We start from the raw sequence: 27,014 nt of genomic DNA, 5'->3' as shown, positions 1-27,014 counted from the left end.
GTTACAAACAGAACTAACAATGTGGTGAAGAATGCCATTGAATATACAGATGTAACGCGTTACCTAAGTGGTGGATGATGTTAATTGTCATCTTATCCTTATATTCCTGAAAATAGTGATTGCATTTATTGAAGCCTGATCAAGTAAAATAAATATAATATTGTTGAAAGCAATATTGATATTTAAAGAAAATCATGATATATTCGGTAACCATTTTGAGTGCTTTGTTTTTATATAAATTATAAAAAATAAAAGGAAATATTTTTTTGTTACTAAATAAGGGCTTCTATTTACAACAAAGGTGATGATTTGACATGTAGGAAGACACAAGGACATCAAAACTTAATTAGTATTACAAACGGATCGCATAATGGTGAATCATGTCACATCCTAATGTGAATCTCAAATTCAAACCGTTGATCTGATCCGAATCCAACGAGGTAGGGTTGAATTCAGATTAAAAAAATATGTGGTACTACTCGATCAGGCAAATAAATGTTAAAAACAAGCTTTTTACATGTAGGATTGCATTTTGATCGAAATCCAACATTGATCAGAACCCCATCTGGATCGAAAAACAATGTAATTTGACATAAGTGAAAGTGATTCAAATGCACATTCAGATCTTACTTTAAGGATCCAAGTCTACATTAGCATGTTGGGTTCAGGTTGATATTCAGCTCTATCCAAATGCACGTTACCTTGTGTTGTGACATTGCGAGTTTGAATCCAAATGGTTCAATCTTAAAATGGTGGATGTATGTATGTTGAGATAGAGGATAAGGATGAGCCTTAGGCCTATCCGGACATTCAGATAAAAAGAGAGAAAGACCGGAGGACAGACCAAAAGAGAAATGGTTGAAGTGATTAGATGGCAAAATGTTTTTTCTGTCCAGTGATCAACAGAAAAAAGTTTTTGTTGTGAAAAAAATTTGATAAAATTAGTGAATTTGGTTGTTTTGGACATTTTCGAAGGTTTTTTTTTAGAATTATATGGGTTTTACCTATCGTGGGATTTTTTAAGTTAGTGTGTGAAAAGGTATATCGGACTCGGATCAGATATCGGACCATATCCAATCCATTTGAAGCCCTAATACGAATCCATCTTTTCATGTAAGTTAGGGTCTTTGATTGCCGATGGAAAGTGAGAAAGGCAATCGCAACCATCCACCACCCTTTGGTATTAATGCTGATGGAAAGTGAGGGGACAGCTCTAGCTGTATCAGTCATTGCTCTCAACTGCTCAACTGTACTGGTTTTTTTACTCAGTACGGCTGACTCATCGATAATATCTACAAATGGTATTCTCTTGTCTCGGATGAAAAATACAACATTATCAGCATAAAACAGAGCATGATCACTGCGAGCTTAGGGTCCGACACACATTGCTTTTAAAAAACAGAGCATGATCAAGAGGTACAGAGTGAGAGAGGTAGGAGGAAATCAGGGAAGAGGACGAGTTTGAGCGATGGCTCAATTTCCCGTGGAGTACCTGCTCAATAAGTTGGAAGCCTTGGTGGAGGGCGAAGTGAAATTGCTGAAAGGAGTTGAACATGAAGTGGACAAATTGAAGATGGAATTGAGAAGCATGAAAGCCTTCTTAAAGGACGCTGATAGAAGAAAGGATGATGATCATACTATAAAGGAGTGGGTCGAACAAGTGAGGGATGTTGCATATGATATCGAGGATGCCCTTGATGAGTTTCTGCTTCGATTTGGAGGACAACAATCAAGTGGATTTAGGGCTTCCTTGAAAAAGGTTTGTTCCTCACCGTCGCGTTGGATAACCCGTCATCAACTTGCAAAAAAAATGCAATCCATCAAGACCAGAGTGGTGAGCCTCAATGAAAGACGAAATAAATATTCTTTCAAGGAATTGCAAGAAGGAATTGCTTTTGGAGGACCCCAACATCGCCGAGAAGCGCCTCTTGATGAACAACCAGATTTGGTGGGATTCGATCAAGATATCAGAGAAGTAATAGGGTGGTTGAAAGGTGGGAACCCACAACTTACATCAATTTCTCTGGTCGGGATGGGAGGTTCAGGAAAGACTACGCTAGCAAGGAAAGTCTTTAATGACAAAGCAGTAAAGAGACACTTTGAGTGTTATGCTTGGGTTTCTGTCTCCCAATCCTTCAATGTTGAAAATATTCTAGTATCCTGCATAAGAGATTTTTACAAGTCAAGGAGGGATAATTGTCCAGATGGCATAGAGAAGATGGACATTTCAAGTCTCAAGCAAACGCTCCATTCTTACCTTCAACATAAAAGGTACGTTCTTGTGTTAGATGATGTGTGGAGTCAAAATGTTTTAGAAAATATCCAAATTGCATTACCAAAGACTCTGCGTGGAAGTAGAATCATGATCACAACTCGCAAAAATGATGTTATTCACCCAATAGAAGATGGAGTTGGTTTGAAGGGCCTTGTCCACAGCCTAAAACCCTTACCTAATAAAGCAGCAATGAGCCTATTTTGTAAGAGGGCATTCAGAGATGAGCCTCAAAACATTTGTCCGTCGAATCTTAAAAAAGTATGCAATGATTTGGTAAAAAGATGCGACGGTTTACCTCTTGCCATTGTAGTCTTAGGAGGTATTATGTGGCGCAAAAGGAAATATGAAGATGATTGGAGAATTGTTCATGATAGCCTTAGTTCAAACTTCAATGATGTGAATCATCCTTTGGGAAGTAGAGTGGGGTCAATCCTTTCTTTGAGTTTTGAGGAGTTACCCTTGTGCCTTAAATCTTGTTATTTGTATTGTGGCGTCTTTCCAGAGGATTATTTAATTAAAACAAATAAGCTGGTCAGACTATGGGTGGCTGAGGGGCTCGTAGAAAACAAAGAGGGTATAACATTAGAGGAGGTAGGGAATGAGTACCTTGACGAGCTTATACAAAGGAGCTTACTCCAAACTGTGAGATGGAAGGCAGGAGAACTTGGGGTAAAATCATGCCGAATTCATGACCTTTTGCGTGAATTAATTATATCTACATCAAAGAATCAGAACTTTTGCAGTGTTTTAACAAAAAAAAGTTCAAGGATCAATGAAAGAATTAGGCGTTTGTCACTCCACAATGACAGTCATGAAGGCATTTGGTTGAGCAATCAAAGTGCATCGCATCTTCGTTCCCTATTCTTGTTTGAGAAATTAGCTATCATGCCTTCTTCCTTCTTTACCATGATTTCCTCTTTTAGATTGATGAGGGTGTTGGATCTAGAAGGCATTCCCATTGAGCAACTGCCCGATGCTCTGGGTGATTTATTTCATTTGAGGTACCTGAACCTGCGTCGCACTAATATCAGGAGACTCCCAAGCTCCTTCGGGAAGCTCCACAACCTACAAACGTTAGATATCACAAAAACCCCAATTAAAACTCTACCGGAGGAAATATCAAACATGAAGAGCTTGCACTACTTAGGTGCTCTTCCGCCTTATAATTTTCCCTTTACCTTCAAGCAGTTGGTGGGATGTGAAATGCCAAGGGGAATATGCATGGTTACAGACCTTCAAAAACTCATGGGCATAAATGCTACTATAGAGATTGTTCAAAGGATCGGTAACTTGACTAAACTGAAAAGACTTTCGATATATATGGTGAGAAGGGAACATGAAAGTCACCTTTGTGCCTCCATTGCAAAGATGAAAGACCTGCTTAGACTCAGTGTAGCTGGTATTGGGGTTGAAGAGCCTCTCCAACTGAAATTGGACCCACCAACACGTCTTGAAGTTATCGTAATAAGTGCACGTCTGAATGAGTTTCCATGTTGGATCCGCTCTCTCAAAAACCTCGCTATCTTGAAACTGGCCTTTTCCGGATTAAGCCAAGATCCATTTCCTTCCCTCCAATCGTTGCGAAATTTGGTGAAACTTTACCTCTATGAGGCTTACGATGGGAAAGAATTATGGTGCAGCGGATCAGGAGGTTTTCCCAAGTTAAAGGAGCTCCATCTTTCAAGACTTGCAAGATTAGAAAATGTGTGGGTGGAAGAGACAGCGATGCCCAAACTTCAAATGCTAGCCATCATTGGGTGCAAGGAGATGAAGAGGGTGCCTCGTGGAATTCAACACATCAACACCATCCGACAACTTTTTTTGGCAAATATGCCGAAGGAGCTGATAGATAGCATACAAAGGCATGGAGGGAAAGATCACTCCATGGTCAAACACATCCCTCAAATCTTCGTGGGTGGCCAACGTGAAGATGGGACGTGGTACGGCGAGTATCTCTAGTGACGTAGGATCGTAACAGCGAACGATCCCTAGCAACCGTGAGGAAGCATGATCAGGTGAATTCACATATTTCAGAAAATTTTATTCACATGTGCGCTTTTTCTATTTCACTTCTTTTCCAACTTTTGCCTTTGCTTCATTTAACAATCTTACATGTTTGATTGCTTAAATATTCTTTGCGTTAGCCTACTTTAAGTCCTTTTAAAGTTGAAGAGCCAGGGTCTTGAGCTTCATTCTCTTTTATTATTTTATAATTTTATATATGCTTTACTGTCTTCATGTTATGTTCTATAAGTCAATGAAGAATGTTTTGCTTTGGCATTTTATGGTACTCTTGAGGATTTAAGGTACTGATATTTTGTGGATTTATACTGCCATAAAAACCCAAATTGTGGTTTGATATTCTCCAAGGCATTGAAAAGTTTGATGTATATTATCGTTGAAATAAATGCAGTCCTTGTGTTCTTTCAGTAATTCACAAGCTGTTGAAATTTGTTTTCTTTTTGGGTTAATAAGTTTAGATCCAGTTGGAAACTTGGTCTGAAATAATATATGCACATGTATGAAATGAAGTGGGTGCCTTTTGCAGGTTGATCCAAATAATATATGCACATATAAGAGAAATCATACCCAGACACGTTAAGAACTACATGAACCAGACCCGGCCCATACCGATTGAAAAATCGCAGGTCTTAGGGTCCGGCCCAAGTCTAATATAAAAGATCACAAAATATACCCCAGACCATGTATTAATCAGACGTTCGGGTATCGAGTCTTCTTATTTATCACCATATTCAGACCCTATAGGGTTTGGTATGGATCGGGTCCTTGTAAATCCGACCCGTTGACACCCCTATAACAACTGGGAGGGTTTTACAGGAAATTATATTTGATACCATTTGCATCGTAACTTTATCACAGTTTTATTTTTATGGGTCCTCATGTCCCTTTCATGGTACAATGACGTCTATATATCATGATCGTCATGGATAAGCTTCAAGTTTTTTTTTGTTTTTATATAGGAAAGCTGGGCAGACCCCTACCGGATATCTCTTAAGCCATATGTGTCAGAGGGATTCGAACTTGGGCCTTCTGCTTCGCACAGGACTTACCGGATATCTCTTAAGCTTTGGTTGGAGTCACCAACACCCAATGACAGACTCTCTCTCCCTCTCTCTCGAGTGAGACTGAGGATGGCCTCTTTGATTGCTTCTAAGTCAGTGAGTTTCCCTCTTTTTTTTTCTTGAATTTCACTTTTTTTTCTGTCCATTTGTTTGTTATTTGAGCGCATTAATAAATACTCATTTCTTTCTTTTTCATTTTTTTTATGTGTACTTTTTGGAGTCATTATGTTTCCCTGTTCTTCCTTGTCTGTTTGATTCTTTTTTGGGCATGTTGGTTTTTTTATTCAAGGAGCGTTTACATGTCACGGAATTGGGGGTGCCCCCCATCAGTGGATTCTTCTGCCGCAGAAATGGAATCCAACCCTCACGGAAACAGTTTCTGCGAAAATAAAATCGTTTAGCGTGTAAAATGACCCACCCGGTGGATTGCACTGTTTCTTTTGTCACTATAGGCCTCAAGTTAACGCACGGCCGTCGATGTGTTTCTGCAGAAACAGCCCACTTTCTGTAACACATAAACGCGCCCTTAGTGCTACAGTTTTTGGTTGGGCAAATACCTGTTATTTTGTCCATCAGAAAGAGAGAAAAAAATGTTGTGTTATTCCGCTATTGGATTATGCCATCTCCATCCTTTTTATTCTCTACAAATTTATGGGGGTTATTGTTTCTTTAACAGATTGGCTTGAGATGAGTGATCAGATAAAGTTGCTCATAGATCTGTCCAGTTTTTCGACGGTTAATTTAATGGATTTTTTCTTCTTCTTTTCCTCTGAGGAAATCCAAAATACAAAGGAGGTTTATGTCCAAAGGTAAAAATCTCAGCTATAGTTATTTTGAAATGCACCAGTTGTGTTCGACATGGTGGCCGTAAGAAGAAGGAATCGCCTAATGTTTTCTAAAAGGCACGCTCTAGTGATCAAGCCGGTTACTTTATTACAAAGTGCTTAGGCCACACAAACCACAAAAAATTGCTGTTCCCAGCAATTTTCTATCTAAAACACAGAAAATCACTGTGTGCAATGGAGAAAGTTACACAAAAAAATTACTGGATTACTGAGTATTTTGTAAACCGGGCCAGACTACTGGATTTGCTCTTCATTTCTAGCAAGATTACTCAAAAGAATTGGTACTATAAACCTGGTCAATTGTAATTGTCCCTATTGTTACAAGCGTGCAACTCACAAAGAGATAAATAAAAAGATTGAATCCATTGTGGGTGTCAAACATTTGAAGGCAGAGGCGTAGCTAGGGGGGGGGGCTAGCCCAGTCCTGCCTCCCGAAACAGTTAATTTTTTTTTAAAAGCCCAGTCCTAGCCCAGCCCTGATTCCATATGAAATAGATTTTTATCCATTTTTTAGCCCAACCCTGACTGCAACAAATAGTTTGATTTGTCCATATGAAATAGATTTTTATTAATAATTGTAGCCATTTTTTATTTTATCTCAAAAAAAAAAATTTTGGGGGGCGCTGCCCCCGAACCCCCGACTATCACACAAACTTTTTTTTTTCTACACCCCTGTTTGCCCCCCCCCCCCCGCATGAATCCTAGCTATGCCCCTGTTTGAAGGAATAGGAAAAATTACATACAAGAGATCTAGGAGCAAATCAAACATCATTTTGGCCTGATTCAAAATGAATGAAGAAATGGCATTTTGAGGATGAGGAATAAAGCATGGATAAGTTCAATTAAACCTTTAATAAATCCAAACGAACGTACTTGGCCCCCCAATTTTTACAGTGAAATGGAGTTTTGCTTAAGATCAAATGTTGTTGTTTTTTGATAGGCGAGCTGAGGTTAGGTAGACCCCCACCAGTCATTATTCAACGTACCAATGGGGTTTTTAACCAGCAATGTCCCAGACGTGCACTGACAACACCTACCAACCACACTGAGCCACCATTGTTTCTTAAGATCAAATGTTGCTGATGACAATCTTGTGCTTCTATAAATGATATGTATGCAAGGACTGAAGGGCAGATATCTGATTCTTATGGAATGCTATTTGGTTATAGATTTACAAGAACGGGCTCACAGGGGCTCTGCTCATTTGGTAAAAGCGACTTGTGAATATCAGGTTGATGAGATCTCACAAGTTCAAAACCCATGGGTGACGTCGCCAAAATTGAGTGTACTCCCTAGTGGGGGCACAGGGGACCTCATGGTTTTTATCAATGAGAGTTCTGTTGGTGTATTTGTCCAATCAAACACAAATGCATACTTTTAGACGCCATAGTGTACGAGTGTGGGTGCTCAATGTTCTCTTCAGCTGGTCAATGCCCACGATGAGCCTAGGCCTTAGGTCAACGGTGAGGAGAACCCTGAACCATGTATACTGAATATAGAGTATTTGGGTAGGCCAATGGTGAGTCTCTCATCATTCTCACACAACCTAACCTCTTTATATAATTGGGAGAATATGCAATTACATGAATGTGGTCTCTCTACATTCACGTAACTCCCACCCACTAACTGGCTCACTAATGGTGTCAAAGCGGGTCACTTAATGGGTTGGACCCACTAACCGTTATGTCTAACATTCTTTCACTTGATCCATTGACATCAAAAGTGCACAAAATTAAGGTTTATATCGTCATCTCGATTTAATTCTTCGTGTGGGTTCACATGCTACTCTTTATTACAAGAATGAATCATATGAGTCATGGTGATGAACACTCCTTTATGAAATATCATATTTTTATGTAGTATGCTAAAATTCACCTTCAATGCTAGCTTTATGAATAGGTTGGTCTCTTACCTATTTTATTGGTCATTTAATATTGTTATTCTGCTATTCTCTCTAACCATATGAGAGATCTTATACGCAAAATCAGCAATACAATTCATATTCACAAATGTGATCACATAATGTATTGTCATACGTAAGAATGAATAAAAAAGACCCATCCTCTTTACATGTTGGGAATACAATCCCGGTGCTAGCCCTTTAGTAATCTTTTTCTTCATCCCAATTGTATCAATACAAACCAGATGATTCTCAATCATTTCTTTAACAATAAAGTATTTTAATTTCATGTGTTGACATGCTCTTGTTGTTATTTGAAAAGAACTCTTGCTGTTATTTGAAAAGAACACGATTGCTTCATTATTACAAAAGATCTTTAGTGGTCTCTCAATAAAATCCACTATACCAAGACCATAATGAAGTTCTTTATCCAAATGGCCTAAGACGATGTCTCGTATAAAGCAATAAATTATGCCTCCATGGTATGAATTGCAGTAGTGAACTATTTTACACTTCTCTATGAGAAAAATACTTACACTAGTGGATTTTTTACTGACTAAACATCATCTTAAGTCCGCATTAGAGTATCCAATGACCTCTAGGTGGTCAACTTTTTTGTAGGTCAACATGTAATCCTTCGTTCCTTGTAAATTGTGCATGACCTTCTTCGTTGCTTTTTATTGTGCAATGTCAAGATTTGACTGATATCTATAAAGCATTCTCACAACAAATGCTATATCAGGTCGAGTGCAGATCTTCGCATAATGCAAACTCCCAACCACCGAAGAATATGTGGAAGTTGTCATCTAAGCCTTTGCAATACCATCCCAAGGACAGTCTTTTAAGCTCAATTTATCCTCTTTCACTATGGATGTCGAACCAGGAGAACAATTCTACATCTCATATCTTTTAAGAACATTAAGGATATAGGATTTCTGAGATAGACTAAGGACACTCTTAGTTCTATAATGACGGATCTTGATTTCAAGGACATATGTGGTTTCACCTATGTCCATCATATCAAAAGGAGAAGAAAAAAAAATGGTTTCATGTAATAGACTCAAACATTAGTTGCAAGAAGAACATGGTCAACATATAAAACCAAAATTATAGACTTATTCTGACTAATCTTTATGTAAATGCATTGATCAACTATGTTTTCAGTTAATCTAAAGTTCATTATTACCTGATTGGACTTTTTATACCACTAGCGGAAAACCTGTTGCAAACTAAATTATTCGAGTCATCTATACTGAAATCAGAAGATTGTTGCATATATACCTCTTCATTCAGATCCCTATTCAGAAAGACAGTTTTTGCATTCATCTGATGTAGCTCTAAATCAAAATGATCTTTATCTATGTGAAACCTTTTGCAATAAGCTTAGCCTTGTATCTCTCCACATAACCTTTAGAGTCTATTTTGGTCCTATAGACACATTTACAACCAATAGATCTGACTCCATGGTGTGTGTTTTGAAAAATACTTTTTAAAACAATATTTTTAATTAAAATCAAGTGAAAGCTAGCCACCAAAAATATAAAAGTCGGCTCGCACGAGTAGTGGAGTCTAGGTCGATCTCAGGGAATGAGATATACTTCATATTCAAGTACACAATCTAACGACACTTTATTGCAAAAAAAAATTTAATTAATTGAATTAATACGGGAGAGAGTGCAGCCCTTTGCAGAGGACTTTAAATAATAATTAGTGGCGTTATTACAAACCCAATTAATGAAATAAAATAAACTTAAGCTAAAAGAAAGAGAAAATGGTCTTCAATGCTTCGAGTCTTTAGGGCTCCTTTATTGATGTTTATTCATTTGATGAAACATTCCTTGCACTTCTGAGGATTCTTTGAGGGGCTTGAAGGGCCTTTTAAAGAGCCTTTTTAGGACTTTAGAGGGCTCTTTGAGAGCACAGAAATGGACCTCTCGCACATCTGATCGCTCATTTGCAAAAATAAAAAACACATGTGCAACACAAACGGACAAAACTACACTAAATCTAAACTTAAAATTAAGCAAAAACAAAAATCTAAACTAACTCTAACAAACCACTACACGACGAAATAGCATAACAAATTCCTAACCAACTAGCAAATTTAGCACTTAACTATGCTACTTAGAACATGTTATGAAACTAAAATAAAAACATCTAACTAAATAAAATATGAACTCATGAATTCAACTACTATACAGAATATCTACTAAAAAAAATCAACAATTAACATATAAAATAGCAAATGCTTAATAACTAATGAATTGAATGACTAGTGAAATAAAATAAACCTAGTATATGCTTTAAACATTCAAGGCTTTAAACACTTAAAGAATTAAACGAATATAGACTAAGCACTATATACAATATAACCTGTTAATTGTCAACCAACAAAAAAGAACGTCAAACACTTGTGAATTAGTTAATTGTAAAAGAAAACTATTCAACTGCAAAGACGTAAGGTAAACGTATTTATCTAATTAATGTGCCTAATAAGCATATAAAGTCAATGCACATCATACGTTTAGCTGAACACACGTTGTATTTCAATAACGTCAATCACGCTGAACAGTGTGATTGACGCTGTTTGAGGTTTAGGCTGAAAATAAAACACAGTATTTGCACGCCTGCTGGAGCTGCAAACTTTATTCTCAGTTCAACTACTGTGTGGGTTCCAGCATCTTGGACGGTGCTATTTCAGACTCAAACGCGATAGATTGCTGTCAAACGACACGCTGGACAGCGTGTCCTTTAGTGGGCGTTAATCACTGGAGCAACGTCAGATACACACGGTTGTGATTGATGTTAACTATGAAAATAAATAAAAGAAGCAGCAACAACAACTAAAAAAGATTTAGTTATTTTTTTTTAATCAACTATCAAGAACGATCACACCAATATTAAACCAAACAGAAAACTAAATTGAAATATGCTACTACGATCCACATGAACAATTCTAAATATGCAAAGCATGAAACACATAAAAAAAATTTAGATTACAATGTATGCGATGAAGATAAAAAAAAAATGCATGTGATGATTCTAAAACTATCGAGAAGGGGGACAAGAGTGTGTGGTTCAGCAAAAAAAACATTTTTGCCTTCTTGAAAATTCTATTTATAATCCTTAATTGGGTTAAAATTCAAAATTTTGAAAAGTGATCGATAAATTTTTTTAATTTCCAAAACTGGTCTCTTCTTAAAAACATGTTTTTTAAAGGGATATTTTTTTTAAAAACTAATTGTAAATAATTAAATAAGCCCTAATCTAACTAACACTACAAGAAAAATGCATAATGGCGACGGATGCTATCCATCGCTATACATGTTTATGACGGACTAGCGACAAATATCATCCATCGCATAACCCTAGTCGCTAAATTTTGACGGAATTTATCTGTCTCCAATCCGTCGCTATGTTGCGACGGCTTAACGACGGATCATGTACGTCGTGAATTCATCGTTAAACGATGACCGATTTGGTTAAGCGACAGAATTTAATCTGTCGCTACCATTTATCGACGGATGAATATCCGCCGCTAATTGGCGACGACTTAAATTCCGCTGCAAACCGACGACGATTTCTTCGTCGCTAATTTGTACTAAAAATTTTAAATTTTTTTTTAAATATTTTGAAAATCAAGAAAAAATTCTCGTACAATTCATATATCTTACTTATAAAAAAATAGTACAAATAAAAAATACATACAAATTAAACAGAAATGCTAAGTTAAGCTGTAACACCCAATTTTTTATAGTAAAAAATTTGGATTTTTTTTTTTTAAATAGCAAAAGTGTGAAGACAAAAGTTGGGGTACCTTACAGGGTAAAACAGAGAAGTACTAAAAGCATACCATTCTTTAATTAAAGCATTAATGTCATTAATTACATCTCATAACAGAAATACAAATCTACTAATCAGAGTTCAAACATAAAATACTGAAATAAATGAGATCTCTTGGCCACATCCAGATCGACACCCCGATTCTCCGATTTAGTTGCTAACTGAAAAACATTTAAAGCAGAAAGGTCAGACTCCCCTGTCTGCGTAAGAAGCATTATATTTATATATGGTGCTCAGTGTTCTGTGTACAAATATGTGCAAACATCTAAAGTTATAACTAGTAGGTAATTTGCATTATTCTAAAAAAAATAAGCATGCTTTCTACTTTGCTATGAAAACAGAAAAAATACCAGATGTGTATTCATTCTTACACGCACTGTGTTTCTAACATTTATAATATCCACTGCAAGGAATTCAACATTTACTCAGAATTAATTTGGAGAAAAATGTAAACTTTTTATGTTTATCTTTCAATTATCCTATGGGTACGCACAGGCATTCAACATCGTATCGGACTGAGACCATACAGGGGTCTATTATTTAATAATCCGTATGACTAGCCGTACGGATATCCAAAGGGGACGGTCCGTGACCGAGAGAGTACTCTCCAGTGGCTAGAGCAAGAATTAGGATGCACCCTGTGACACTTCTGTAGAAGACTTGGATCTACCACCTAGGATGCAGTGGTAGTCCTGGCCCCCTAACTTTGTGGACTGGAGACCGGGTGAGACGCCTAACTCTCACGAAACTCGAATGTTCACGAAGCTTATACCAGCTACCCTCTCCAAGGTACACTACAAGAAAAACCCTTATTAGCGACAGATTTTTGCGACGGATTTTTTCCGTCTTAAATTAGCGACGGACTTAGCGAGAGAACATTATCCGTCGCCAATCTTTGAAATATTTTTGAAATTAGCGACGGTATAAATTCTGTCTCAAATCCGTCGCTAATTATCGACAGATCGACGACAAAAAAATTTCACTGCAAAACCGTAGGAAATTAGCGACGGATTTAGCGAGGGAATTTTTTCGTCGCTAATCCGTGGCTAATTAGCGACGGAAAAATTCCCTCGCTAAATCCATCGCTAATTTTCGATTTAAACCGTCCCACCTAAGGCGCGAAATTTTCCCTCTCTCCCCCGTTCGAAATTTAAATTGATGTTCGATTTAAACTGAGCCTCGTGCTCCCGCTGGTCGATGAAGCCGAGCCTCATGCTCGCCGCAGTAAGGCTCACCGGACGATCCTGCTGGACGATGTCGACCGCCGCGACTGTCGTCGCCCAACTCTGACGCAGCAGAGGAGGGCGGAGGAATCTCGATGAAGGGCGTGCAGATGGCGGGGCGGCCGTTGTACCTGGACATGCAGGCGATGTCGTCGGTGGACCCGCGGGTGCTGGACGCGATGCTGCACTTCTTCACTGGCCGCTTCGGCAACCCCCATTCCCGCACTCACCTCTACGGTTGGGAGTCGGACGAGGCGGTCGAGCGCGCCAGGGAGCAGGTCACTTCCACGCCACCTACCTCCCTGTCGGCTTTGACGACCTCCTCGACCTCGATCGCCTCCGCGACGCCATCAGCCCCGACACCGGCTTCGTCTCCGTCATGGCCGTCAACAACGAGATCGGTCCATTCCGACCTCTGCGAGACCCAATCGGAGATCTTGGGGTCGAGGGAGTACGGCTTGCTGGGATCCGGTGGTGGGTCGTCCTCCTCCTCCGTCGCCGCCGACGAATCGCTCCAAGTCCGGCCTATTGCTGTCGAAATACCTCCCGACAGCGAGCAAAATTTTTTTTTAAATTTTTTTTTAAAATTTAGCGACGGATTAGTGACAGATATTATTCGTCGCTAATTTAAAATAGCGAAGGACTCGCGACGGATATTATCCATTACTAATTTAAAATAGTGACAGACTCACGACGGATCATTTCCGTCGCTAATCCATCTCAAATTAGCGACGGATTAGCGACGGATAAGTTTTGTTGCTACTTAGCGTCGAAAAATTCGCAATGAAAGCTATCCGTCTCTAATCCGACGCTAATCCGTCGCTAAACTGTTTAATGACGAATTAGCGATGGATTAGCGACGGATTTAGGTCGTCGCTAATCCACATGTTTCTTGTAGTGGTAGACCATGGGTCTGGTAACATACAAAGTCTTTCCGGTGTACCTAGAATCTTGATGGTTTTATATTTATGTTTTTATTTAACCTTTTCTTTATAACCATGTGCGAGCTATCGCACCACGAGGGGTCTGGTAACATATACCCTCTTTCAGGTATACCCAGAGCTTCACAAACCTCATGTTTATGAATCTATTTTCATTTTCCAATTATTTTCCTGTGCGAGTTGTTGCACCACAGGGGATTCTCAAAATCCCGAACCCGACTTGGGGTTCACACACATAGTATGCATTTTTGAGCCAGGGTGCCATAAGCACCATCAAGGTAGCATCTCTCAGAACATTGCTCGACTCAGAGCCCATATTTGAACATTCGTTGTTGTTTTTTTATCCATGGCGTACGCATTCGTACCCAAAAACTATGCCATCCACATGGCATGGTTTGCTCGATCTCTCTACATATATATTTTTAGAATGCTCCGACCATGGTCTGGTGGAACTTCTATGATGCACTCGGCTTAATGAGCCTTTGACTTGACATGGCTTTGTGGTTACCACCATGGGGGTAACGTGACCCCGGGACATGTGACCTTCCTATCGCCCTCGGTTGGGGAGGAGTTAAACCCATCAGTCCAACGTACCAAACATCTGTGTGTGTGTGGTCCCAACAATCACTCGAAATGGGAATTTTCGCTAGTTACAACCATTCCAGTTGTTCCTCGTCACACACACAATATATATATATATATATATATATATATATATATATATATATATATATATATATATATATATATATATATATATATATATATATATATATATATTTTCTTTTGTATTGGTTGCACTTCCACCATCGTTTCAGATGTGAAGATCATTCTGAGCTTGCAATACCCACAGCCCCTGCCGTGGAGGCTAAGCCAGAATTTGGCAGCCTTCATTGAGTCCGGATTCACTCACCAGGCCGGAAGTAAGTCGACCAATAGGGTCGGCCAGATCCATGGTCATGGGTGTAAAAGGAACGAGACTGGGTCAAGTCGATTCTAGAACATTCATGTGTTTTTTTTTTGTTTATATATATATACAATTTTGCAGGCTACTGCAAAGCCCTTGTAGATCTACAGCTTGTAAATACCAGCATCCTGGCTCACCCTAGATCAAACTGGATCGGGCTTGACAGATCGACCACAATGGTTTGCGCTATCCATGCTTGAGAATGCACTAAGAAATGAAACTGAACCCTCTATTCTATGGCGGTTAACAGAGGAAAGCCTAAATACAAGAAGTCCAAACATGAGCCATTGTTACAGGCCATGTATCCATGCATACACAGTTTAAATAAATCGTTTCAATCCTTAACTATCAATGGATTACTGTATCACTTTGTATTTTACAACTCAAGAGTAAAACAAATCTAAAAAGATACTTAAACAAACCAGCATGTTACATAGAAAGGTATACCCACGAATGATGAAAATATTTTTGATATTTCTAAGAACTTATCATGTAGGTCAATCCATATGTTATTAAAATCTTTCCTTTGTAAAACATGATGTATAGAGAGTCTATTTCATCTATTTGGGAAATCAACGTTTGTTGTTCTCAATTAACCCATGTTTGCCAATGAAAGTTTCAACCATGTACTACAACCAAAAAGAATCAACAACTATCATTTACTTGTTTTGAATCCAGTAATAACATGGTCGCTTAATAAAAAAAAATCAGAGATTTACCATAGGGTGAACAACCAATAAGCACAATGCATAATCAAAACAGTGTTTAATAAAATTTTAGGGCTTATAAAGGAAGACTCAAATCAAAACCATGTATGTCCTAGTATCCTATCATGCATACATGCTGCATGCGTACAATTAATCTACCTCAAATTTTAACATGCGTCTGGAACCATGTTATTTTTTTTTTTTTGTTTTAAAAGATCTAACCTAAGGACTAAACTTTCTATCAATGCATGCTGGGTACAACATACTTGCTTAGAATTGAATTTCCATAGTCACCCTACAGTCTCATACATGTTATATTTATCAACATACCCAGATATACAACCTTACTGTTAACCCTATTGTGGTCACGCACACACATAATTTTTTTTTTTTTTATAAACAGAACTTACATGGTTTAATGAGCTAGAGTGATGCCTAAAATTTTCATATTAAGGCTGAACTATATCATCCGACATGGGATTCGACCATCGCAAGTACCAATCTATTATTCATGATACTGCTAGTCGACTTAATCTGCCTTTTTGCCATGGAAATTTTTAATTGTTGTATGCAGTTGCATACGATCATAGGGTGTTGCGGCATACTTGTGCCATAGGGCACCGAGCTCACGCACACAAACATAATATTCCTTACCTCATTGGAGTCTCACGACGGCACGGCTGCACCTCTTCCTTTCTTCGTTGGAGCCGCACACCACTTTTGCGATGGAGTCCACACGATCAGCAGGGGAGGTCGACACGTCCAACAATGATGGTCGACCACCACGGTGGAAGAGAAGGATGGATGGGCCAAAAATGTTGAGAGAGAGAGAGAGAGAGATTCCAATTGTGGCGCACGATTTCTCTCAATCTCCTTATCTTATCTCTCCCACCAAAGTGGGTTTTTTTCAAAACTCAAACCCCAAAGAATCGCCCTCAACCCACGATTCTTTTTGGTGGGTGTTCTCATTTCCAAAAACACCTCCATTACCTTTTAGCAAAAATCTCTCTAACTTCCTATAATTCATTGCTTTAATGGTACCCTTCTCCCTTTTTGGTGGGATTCTCCTATCTTTTTGGAAAAAGGAAACAAAATAGCCAACTCCCACACGTTTTTTTGTGGGAGATGGGCTATAAAGTAGGGATTTTAAAAGCTCTACTATTTTACCTTTTTACCAAATTAAAAGTCGTGGTCTTTTTGTGCAAAAAGATATCCGTTTTGTTTCATTCCAGATTTCATGAAAAAAAACAATGCTTTTCAATTCTACATAGGCACTCCGTGGGTTTTGAACTTGGGTTGTGGCTCCACACAATCGTGCGTCCTACCACTACACCACAACATCACTTGGTGTTTACTTTTGCAGTAAAATTTTTTTTATGTCATATTGGGACGTTTTTTCTTGTTGATGGATTTCTCCCATTTTCATGTGAATTTTTCTTCTGTTTGTTCTAAACTTGCACTCTCTTACCTTAAATGTGTTTTGGATCTCACGCTATCATCCCGAAACCATCGAGTTTCCCATTGGACCCCGTGAGTCAGGTCAGATCATCGAATCTTGCTAAAATCTGGATCCAAATACCACTTTCGAGGGTTTGTTACCAGTTTCGTTCTAGAAACCTCAAGTCATCAAAATTGTATTGCATAGCATAAAATCTTACTATTTCACATAAATGCTTCATTTTTATTCATTTAGAATTCTACAAATTTCACGGGTTTTACATCCTTCCCCTCTAAAAGAAATTTCGTCCGTGAAATTTGTAATACATATCAGTCAAACAATTGAGGGTACTTATCCTTCATCGCTGCTTCTGGTTCCCATGTGCATTCTTCTAAGTCATGATGTCTCCATCTTACTTTGACTAATGGGCTGGTCTTGTTTCGCATCACCCACTCACTACGATTTCGATCGGTCTCTCTTCTACGGTCAGATCTTCTTGCACACTGATGTCCTCAAACTGAATCACGTGTGATGAATCTTGAATGTATTTTCTCAATATCGATACGTGAAATACATTATGGATCTTGGCAAGTTGAGATGGTAACTCAACTCGATAAACAGTTTCGCTGATCCACTCTAATATCGAGAAAGGTCTGATGTATCTAGGACTCAACTTCTCATTTTTTTCGAATCTGAAAACGCTCTTGGTCGGCGATACCTTGACAAACACTGCATCTCCCACTTCGAAACTAAGCTCTCTGCGTCGCTGATTTGCATAGCTTTTCTATCGACTCTGTGCTGCTCTAAGTCGATCTCGTATCTTCTGTATCTGTTCAGTGTAATGTTGAAGTACCATTGGTGACTCAACTGCTCTTTCACCAACTTTGTCCCAATGTATCGGAGATCTGCAAGGTCGCCCATATAATGCTTCAAAAGGCGCCATACTGATACTCACGTGGTAGCTATTGTTATAAGCGAACTCTGCTAGTACCATGTGAGCATCCCATTCTCCTTTCCAATCCAGCATACATGCACGTAACATGTCTTCCAGTGTCTGTATGGTCCTTTTTTACTATCCGTCGGTTTGTGGATGGAAGACAGTGATGAACTTCAACTTAATTCCCAATGCCTTTTGTAACTTCCCCCACAGTCCTGAGGTAAATTGAGGGTCTCTCTCAGATATGATCGAGATTGGCACCTCATATAGTTGTACTATCTCCTGGATATACAGGTCGGTCAAGCTCTCAAGTGACTGACTCTTCCTCATCGGTAGGAAATGTGCTGACTTAGTGAGTCTGTCAACTACTACCCAAATAGTGTCATGGTTCTTTCGGATTCGTGGTAACCTCATCACGAAATCCATAGTGATATGTTCTCATTTTCATTGAGGAATTTCCATCAACTGCATTGTTCCTCCCAGCCTTTGATGCTCAATCTTGATTTGTTGACACGTCAAGTACTTCGCAACGTATCTGGAATTATAGCAAGATTAGCATAATGCCAATCTTAAATCGATAGTAAAAACAACTTAATTAGAGCACATAAAATTTACTTGTGAATTTGTTACCTTGCAACATCACGCTTCATTCCATTTCACTAGTACCTGAGTTGTAGATCTTTAAACATCTTGGTACTGCCCAGGTGAATGGTATACTTGCTCTTATGTGCCTCTGCCAATAACTCTTCTCTGGTCTCTAGATCGCTCGACACCCATAGTCGATCCTTAAACCATATACTTCCATTCTCTTTGCATTGGAAAGCGATGTCTTCTTGCAATGCCAATGCCTCCATCTTCCCGTACTGCGAGTCTTTTTTTTGCTTAATCATGATCCGCTCTCGCAGTTCTGATCGTACCGTCAGGCTAGACAACCTAAGTATGCCTTGATCGTCGGAGAAAGGTCTCCATTCTATGAACTCAGAAATCATCTTTCATCTAAGACTTATCAGGCTAAAAAGATTTCCCCCAACCTTGCGACTAAGGGCATCAACAACAACATTTGCTTTTCCGGGATGGTACGAGATTGTAAACTCATAGTCCTTGATGAACTCGAGCCACCATCTTTATCGCATATTAAGTTTCTTCTAGGAAAACAGGTATTTCAAGCTCTTGTGATCAGTGAAGACTTCGAACTTTTCCCCATATAGAGAATGTCTCCAAACCTTCAAAGCAAAAACCACGGCCGCCAACTCTAGATCGTGAGTGGGGTAATTTCTTTCATGAGTCTTTAGTTGTCGGGATGCATAGGCAATAACATTGTCGTGTTGCATCAGCACACACCCCAGTCCGGCATGATTTTAACTACATTCAGAGGTTTGCAATATATTTGTATGAACGTCAAGATATTTGCCTGGATATGTTGCAAATCTTCGTAGTAATTTCAATTATATTTAAAGGTTCATAATATATTTGTAAGAATGTGTGGAGGCCTGCACAAACATATTATAAATCTCTTTGATGATTTTAACCATATTTTGGAGGTTTGCTACATGTTTGTGCAAATGTCACGAGGTTCACAAAAATATGTTGTGAATCTCTTTGATAATTCTAACTATATTTTAAATTTCATAACATATTTGTGAGAATGTTAAGAAATTTGCACAAATATAATATTTTTTATCATTTTTACATTGAAATTGGGGATATTTATTGGAACTCGGGTCAGGCCCGCCTTTGGTATGAAATTTGTTTTTCTTTCTTTTTTTTAGAATTACTCTGGTATGAAATTTCACAAACCATACCTGGCATCATATATTAATCGGACCCTTCAAGTCCAACCCAGATTCTAATCGGGCCTTCTAATTTATCACTAAACACTGACTCTATAGGGTTTGGTACGGGTCAGGTCATGGTCAAACCAAACCCATACCCATAAATCAAGAGGTTCCCTGTGTTTCAAGTTGGTTTTCTATGTCAATCCTGAATGCAGAAAATGATATTTATTTTTTTTAATGACGAGGAACCTCCCTAGAAATGGTGGTCACCTAAGGACACCCTTCTTCGATATTAAATCCAAGTTGAGTGCCATAACCCGCAAAAGGACACCCACCAAGCAAACGATGGGTATAATTCCAATAAAAATGGATTTATGGATTTCATGTATGGGTATCTACCATATTACATCAAGTACCACCCTAACCACTTAGGGGTGTCAACGGGACGGGTTTGGTTCGGACCCAAGTGGAACAAGACCTGGCACAAATTTTGGGTATGGTATCCGGTTTGGACTTGAGTCTAATTGAACCCAATATAAGATAAACCATACTCAGACCTGTTAAGAACTGCATAAACCAGACCCGGTCCATACAATATGTTTTTTTATCATTTTTACATTGAAAGATTGCGAGTCTTAATCGATACTCGTGTAGGGTCTGAGTCAGGTATAAAATTTCACAAACTATACCCCAAACCATGTATTAATCGGACCTTTGGATCTGGACCCAGGACTTAATTGGGTCTTCTTATTTATCACTATACTCGGACCCTATATGTATAGGGTTTGGTATGGATCAGGTCCTGCTAAACCCGACCCGTTGGCACCACTGTAACCACTGCGTGGGTTTTAGAGGAAATTGAATTTTGGTGTTTTGGACATTTTTGAAGGTTTTTCTTAAAATTATATGGGTTGTACCTATCGAGGGATTTTTTAAAGTTAAGATGTATCTGACCATATCCAATCCATTTGCAGCCTTAATACTAATCGATATTTTCGTATATCTGCAGTTTGGCGAGTATTATTATATTCACCCAGACCTGGACCAGGGTCATTGACTGCTGATGGAAAGTGAGAAAATTAGTGTCTAGACTAAAAGGACGATAATTTTTTTTTTGTTGTTTGATGATCTAGTAACAAAAAAGTATTTGTCGTCCGAACCAAAAAGGAAACCAACTAAAGGAGGACAGTAAAAACTCTTGCAGTCAACGGAAAAAAGTTTTTGTGGTGAAAAAAATTTGAGAAAATTAGTGAATTTTGGTGTTTTGGACATTTTTAAAGGTTTTTCTTAGAATTATATGGGTTGTACCCATCTTTAGGGGATTTTTTAAGTGAAGGTGTGATGAATGAACTAAGATTTTAGGATTTTGAGATGTTGAAAAAACAATTTTTGAATTATTAGAACCTGAGCGTGTAAAAAGACATATGAGACTCAGATCAGATATCCGATCATATACAATCCATTTGCAGCTCTAATACTAATCGATCTTTTCATAAATTTACAGTTTGCCTCACCGGGTGAAAAGTGAGAAAGGCAAGCCTAATTAATGAAGATCGTACACATTTCTCTCCATTGAAGGGACAGCTCTCGCTCTATCAGTCAACTACCCAACAATGCTCACTGCTCATGTCTTGTTCATGTTTGACTTGTAAAGACTTCAGTTACGTTAAAACTCGGCTTACTCATCCAAGTTTTGTACATTGGTGAGTTCTACTGGTTTTTGACTCGGTTATTGAACTATTGGGTCGGAATCAACCGAGTCACCAATATAAGCGATATTTTGAAAATATCATGAGAAATGTTGATATTTTAAGGTAACCGATATTAAAGGTAATATCATGATATTTTCAAAATATCATCATAAGAAGAAATATCAGTATATTATCTGGATATTTTTCGGAAAACTCTTTTTTTATTTTAAATCCTTTAAATTATGTTTTTTTTATATTTTTTGAAAAAAAAAATAATGCAAAACTTATTATTTTCTTAACTTTTTTTGTTGTTATTTATATTTTTTTAATTTTTTAAACTCCCAAAAAATTTCAACTTTTAAAAATCTCACCGAGAAATATCTGCTCGCCTAACCCGTTTATTAAAGGGGTTGGCGGGTTGGCCTACCCCTAACGCGAACACGACCCGTTTAATAAACGGGTAGGCAGGTCAACCCGTTTACGACACGAACCCATTTAAGACAAACCCTACCCCGGCTAAGAAGCAGGTCGGGTCAGATTTTGCCACCCCTAGGTATAGGTGACTATGGTTTGAAGTTATCTAACATTTTTAGCTCAAATCAGAGAAGAGTTCATATTGTGCCCAAGTACAAGCACACTGCTACTAGTAAAACTGATGCTAAAGCAGAGCAGCTTGTCTCAAATCAAGGGGAGTTTGAAATGTTCTAATGTATGCGGTACTTTCTAATCAACAATAAGATCCTTGTGAATTATCCTCATGGAGCTTCTCATGGTCATTATTGCACCATTTTTTTATGGTTTTTATGCACTTCTTCAATAAAAAAATTCTAACTGTGAAAATATAAACTCTAATTTCAAGTTATACTAAGAAGCGAGAATTCTTCAAAATACTTTGAAAATAAAGCAAACAAACAGCAATGGTGTGATTATGTCGCAACTTGATAATAGGGCTGGTAAACGAGTTGAATGTATTGAAAACGGGGTGTTCAACCTCCCCTCATTCTTGTGGTGTGCTTAAGCTCATGGTGAGCCTGAGTTAAACAAGCTGAGCTCGAGTTGGCTCATTAACCAACAATTTTTAAAATTGAAAAATAATTAAAATTGTACTCTAAACCCACTGGCCAATGCTCAAACTGGCCCATTTACAAAATTAATACATTTTTAAAATATGTAAGCAGTGGGATTTATACTCTTGAACTTATTGTTTAACCATCTGCACTCTAAAATGCAAAATACATTCCAGATATATTTATTAGTAGCGACCAGGTTTTCGTGCTGGGTGCAGTTTGTTTGGGTTATAAATCCTAAAAAAGAGTAAATGGTGGACAGATACAGACAGAACTAACAATGTGCTGAAGAATGCCATTGAATATACGGATGTAACGCGTTCCCTAAGTGGTGGATGATGTTAATTGTCATCTTATCCTCATATTCCTGAAAATTGTAATTGCATTTATTGAATCCTGATCAAGTAAAATAAATATAATATTGTTGAAAGCAATATTGATATTTAAATAAAATCATGATATATTCGGTAACCATTTTGAGTGCTTTGTTTTTATATGTTTAGTTTTATATAAATTATGAAAGAGAAAAGGAAATAATTTTTTTGTTACTAACTAAGGGCTTCTATTTAGAACAAAGGTGATGATTTGAAATGTAGGAAGACACAAGGACATCAAGTTTGTATTAATATGGTTTCATGTAATAGTGAAGACATAATTAGTATAACAAACGGATCGCATAATGGTGAATCATGCCACATCTTAATCTGAATCTCAAATTCAAAGTGTTGATCTGATCCGAATCCAGCGAGGTAGGGTTGAATTCAGATTGAAAAAAATATGTGGTACTACTCGATCAGGTAAATAAATGTTAAAAACAAGCTCTTTACATGTAGGATTGCATTTTGATCCGAAACCAACATTAATGATCAGAACCCGATCTGGATCCAAAAACAATTTAATTTGACATATGTGATCCAATTGCACATTCAGATCTTACTTTAAGGATCCAAGTCTGACATTAGCATGTTGGGTTCAGGTTGATATTCAGCTCTATCCAACCTGTTTTTCTCTCTATCAAGGGTAGAGGTGTCATTCTTTGGTTAAAACCTTTTTAGTGTTTTCATTCTTGGTTAAAAAAACTGAGGTATGATCCTTGTGGAGATTAGAACCCCAGACAACTATGTTATGATAGTGCCCCTCACAGTCTAGCTATCTCTTTTGACATTGAACCATCCCAACTTAATTTCTCCACGTTCTAGTGGTGAACTAAAATACAACTATATTGGTCATGTATAGTTAGAAAAAAAAATCATAATAAGAATTTCATACAATGTCGTGAATGACCCTCACTTTTATTAGAAATACCATAGCTAACTACAAGTTAGAAAATATAACGAACAAGGCTAATTTATTGTTTACTCGATACATTTTTCCTTTGTCACCTACAAATTTAGGCACTTAATTTTTCTTGCGATAACTTACACGAGGACCAATTTTTTTCAGGCAATAATTACATGGCGCCTGATTTTTCAGGCGACAATTACATGACAACGGTGTCTAATTTGTTGGGTGACAAAAGAGACAACAAAAATCAAGGTCAATTTGAGTAGTAAATTGGAATGGTGCCAAAAGTGACCATCTACGTAATTTCTGGTAAGATTTTTTAGGGAGTTAACAGAGTTTAAAACCAGACTTTTGATGAGTACATGTACGACTCACAATATAAATCATCAAGGATGTAAACATGTGGGATTGGGTTCATATATAGGCCATACTACATCCTCCATGAGTAACCGGATATGACTTAATAGACTTTGGATCGGAATTCGGATGAGAAAACCGATATACTTCTGAAAAAATGTAGTACTTTTAGAATATCGTCTATGTATAGGATCACGATTTGGTGATGATATTAACATGACATTAAGATTTGTTTGTATTTGTATTATTCGTTTATATGATTATAAAGTTTCTATATTCTCAAATATCATATATGCCTATATTTTCTTGTGTTTATCTTGGGAAAAATAAAATGCATCTAATTTATCGTGAAATTCTCCCTTCCACGATATGAGACTTGTGACATTTGGTAATTCCTGACCAAAACTAATCAAAGATGAGCATTTTTTTTATTGTTATGTTTTTGTTATTGAAAACCACAACCTCAACGAAGCACGTGATAAAGAGTGGAAGAAATAAGAGAAGATGAAAAAAAACTATAATACTGAGATACAAAGCTCTCAAAACCCTAATCTCTGATACACTAGAAAAACTCTCATACTCAACTTTGAAAGGAGGATGCTATATATATTTGCTACAGTAGCAAATGGGACGAATCAATAAAAATCACTAAACCCAGACCCTATAGTAATGAGAGCATGCACTGATGTGTATAGGCTAACTTATTGAGATCATATAATTGACATGAACAAGTACACTTGATGGGGATATGCATATTCATGGATATGTACACTCAAAGCAAACATGCATTGATTTGAATAAGCCTACAATGAAAATATGCAATTGACATATTTATGCATAGTGAATGAAAGCATACAATGGATTGAATAGGTGCATTACATGAAAGCATGCATGTGTCCCTATCATGTGAATTGAGTAGAAAAATGCTTATAAATATTCTTGTTTCACACGCATAGTTGAAATATGCAAATATGAATGTGTACTTAGAAAGCATGTAATTTATTTTTATACGTGGCATGTTGTTATGGTTTTTGCGTATGGTACATCGATGATCGAAATAAATCATCGTGAGTTTGGTGAGCCTCAAGCTTTAGTTTGCTCTTTCTTTAATCATTTTAAATGCATCGTAAAAATCATATTTATTTTTATTGCAATGTAATGCACTGTTCTATGTGTTTTCCACGGGCAGGAGTCTCGTGATTACTCTTGTAGGGGTAAATGCGAGTTTTTGCGTTTGCTTTTGCATGTTGAATTGTAAAACTTAATAATTCGTATTTAATAAAAAGATAATGAATAAGAGCAGTGTAATATACATTCTGAGATCTCTCATCAAAAGAATGAGCATCTTGGAGATTCGGTTTTGGAAAACCACAAGGATACAAAAACTTTGTATGCATTATTGTTTACCCCTCAACTCGATATTGAGGTTCTTTTTTTTTACCACGGTTTTAGGAAGAGTCTGCCACTTGACCTGGGGGTGGTGTGTTAGACACATGTGTTATTTTAATATACCAAGAAAGTAATACTATTAGATGTGGAGGTCCTTAGTGCTTCGAAATTAGATGTAGAGGTCTAATATTTCAAAGGTGATTCAGTCGAGGGCTAAGTTTGGAACTCAGTAATAAAATACAACTTGTGTGTTAAGTTACCCTGAAAACCTTACTTGACCTCGAAAAATTATACTTGTTTGGTGTATCCGCGGGCAATAGTAGTTAAAAAGAGAAACTTAAATTGTGTGCATTTAATAGGGACATGCATATGAAAGAAAAACTATAAAGAAAGATAATAATTTACTCATACATTGTACTGAAATCATGCATATTCCTGCTATGCATTAGATCATACATGTTTGCTTGTTTCTTTAACTGTTAAATGTTGGTAAATGTATAATATTGTTCTCTAAAGCTTGTTAAATTATTGTATTGCTTAAATTGCGACCCTTGTTACTTATTAAATATTTTATCATGCTTAATAATTGTCTTGATTGCATGAATACTTAATTAAATTATGTATTTGTCATAGTTGCATTTCTCTAAGTTATTGCATGAATTTCTTTTTGTATTCTTTATGCTTATTTATTTCATTAGAGGGATTCGTACGTAAAATTTTTTGAATTTCTAACACTCTTTTTTTGTGGTTTTTCACAGTTGCAGGAGATCAGTGAAGCGATTGACTTCTGAAAGAGCTACGAGTGTCACATTTTTGCTAGACAATTCACAGATGAAAAGCGTGACTCTGCTTTCTTTGCATTTTATTTACTTTAAATTGTTATTGCATTCTAAAAATTTTTTATGTGATTATCTCGAGACTATCATTAATTATTAAATAAAAGTTTGTTTTGGTTTGACACGGATGATAAAGGTAAAGATTCTTGTGGTTGGTTTTTTTATCCAATTGAAAATTGAACTATAAAGGCCCCGTGTCTCTGAGTCTCTAGGATGATTTTCGCAAATTGATTTAAAACAAAAATCTACATTTTCAAGGGGTGTGAGTTAGGGTCATTACATGTAACCTGTCAAGTTCATCCTCGACTATGTACTCTTGCTTGAACCTCAATTTGGTCACCTTGTGTTTGATGCACTGTCACCAATATTGGTAATATTTTGAAAATATCATGAGAAATATGAATATTTTAAGGTAGCCGATATCATAAAGGTAATATCATGATATCTTCATAATAT

The 27,014-nt window shown here is 37.3% G+C and overlaps 1 protein-coding gene and 1 long non-coding RNA gene across 5 annotated transcripts in view; both read left to right on the top strand.

The window, feature by feature from the left end:
• LOC149812666 (uncharacterized) overlaps nucleotides 1-26,686 on the top strand; it is a 194,371-nt gene extending 167,685 nt beyond the window's left edge. Inside the window, exon 2 of the long non-coding RNA XR_016428289.1 lies at nucleotides 26,481-26,686. This is a non-coding gene — a long non-coding RNA (uncharacterized LOC149812666). The remainder of the gene's footprint in view (nucleotides 1-26,480) is intronic.
• LOC149812667 (disease resistance protein RPM1-like) lies at nucleotides 1,389-21,657 on the top strand. 4 transcript variants are annotated; one of them, XM_089991734.1, is made up of 3 exons: nucleotides 1,389-4,290; nucleotides 5,257-5,450; nucleotides 21,439-21,657. In XM_089991734.1, exon 1 carries the CDS (start codon nucleotides 1,469-1,471, stop codon nucleotides 4,232-4,234), a length of 2,766 nt encoding a protein of 921 aa, XP_089847860.1. In that variant the 5' UTR covers nucleotides 1,389-1,468; the 3' UTR covers nucleotides 4,235-4,290; nucleotides 5,257-5,450; nucleotides 21,439-21,657. The 4 variants fall into 4 exon arrangements, with proteins under 4 accessions (XP_089847860.1, XP_089847861.1, XP_089847859.1 ...); XM_089991735.1 differs by lacking the exon at nucleotides 21,439-21,657 and adding an exon at nucleotides 5,648-6,425; XM_089991733.1 differs by lacking the exon at nucleotides 21,439-21,657 and adding an exon at nucleotides 5,648-6,425 and having other exon boundaries at nucleotides 5,257-5,454.
• Nucleotides 26,687-27,014: the final 328 nt, after the last annotated feature.

This window comes from Nuphar pumila, chromosome 16, assembly GCF_984573655.1.
Source record: "Nuphar pumila chromosome 16, dmNupPumi1.hap1.1, whole genome shotgun sequence".
Lineage (NCBI taxonomy): Eukaryota > Viridiplantae > Streptophyta > Magnoliopsida > Nymphaeales > Nymphaeaceae > Nuphar > Nuphar pumila.
Note: the sequence above shows the minus strand (reverse complement) of the source record. Positions and strands in the feature narration are given on the sequence as shown.

Coding starts and splice junctions, on each gene's coding strand:
- LOC149812667 (XM_089991734.1), top strand. CDS start 1,469: ATGGCTCAATTTCCCGTGGAGTACCTGCTCAATAAGTTGGAAGCCTTG.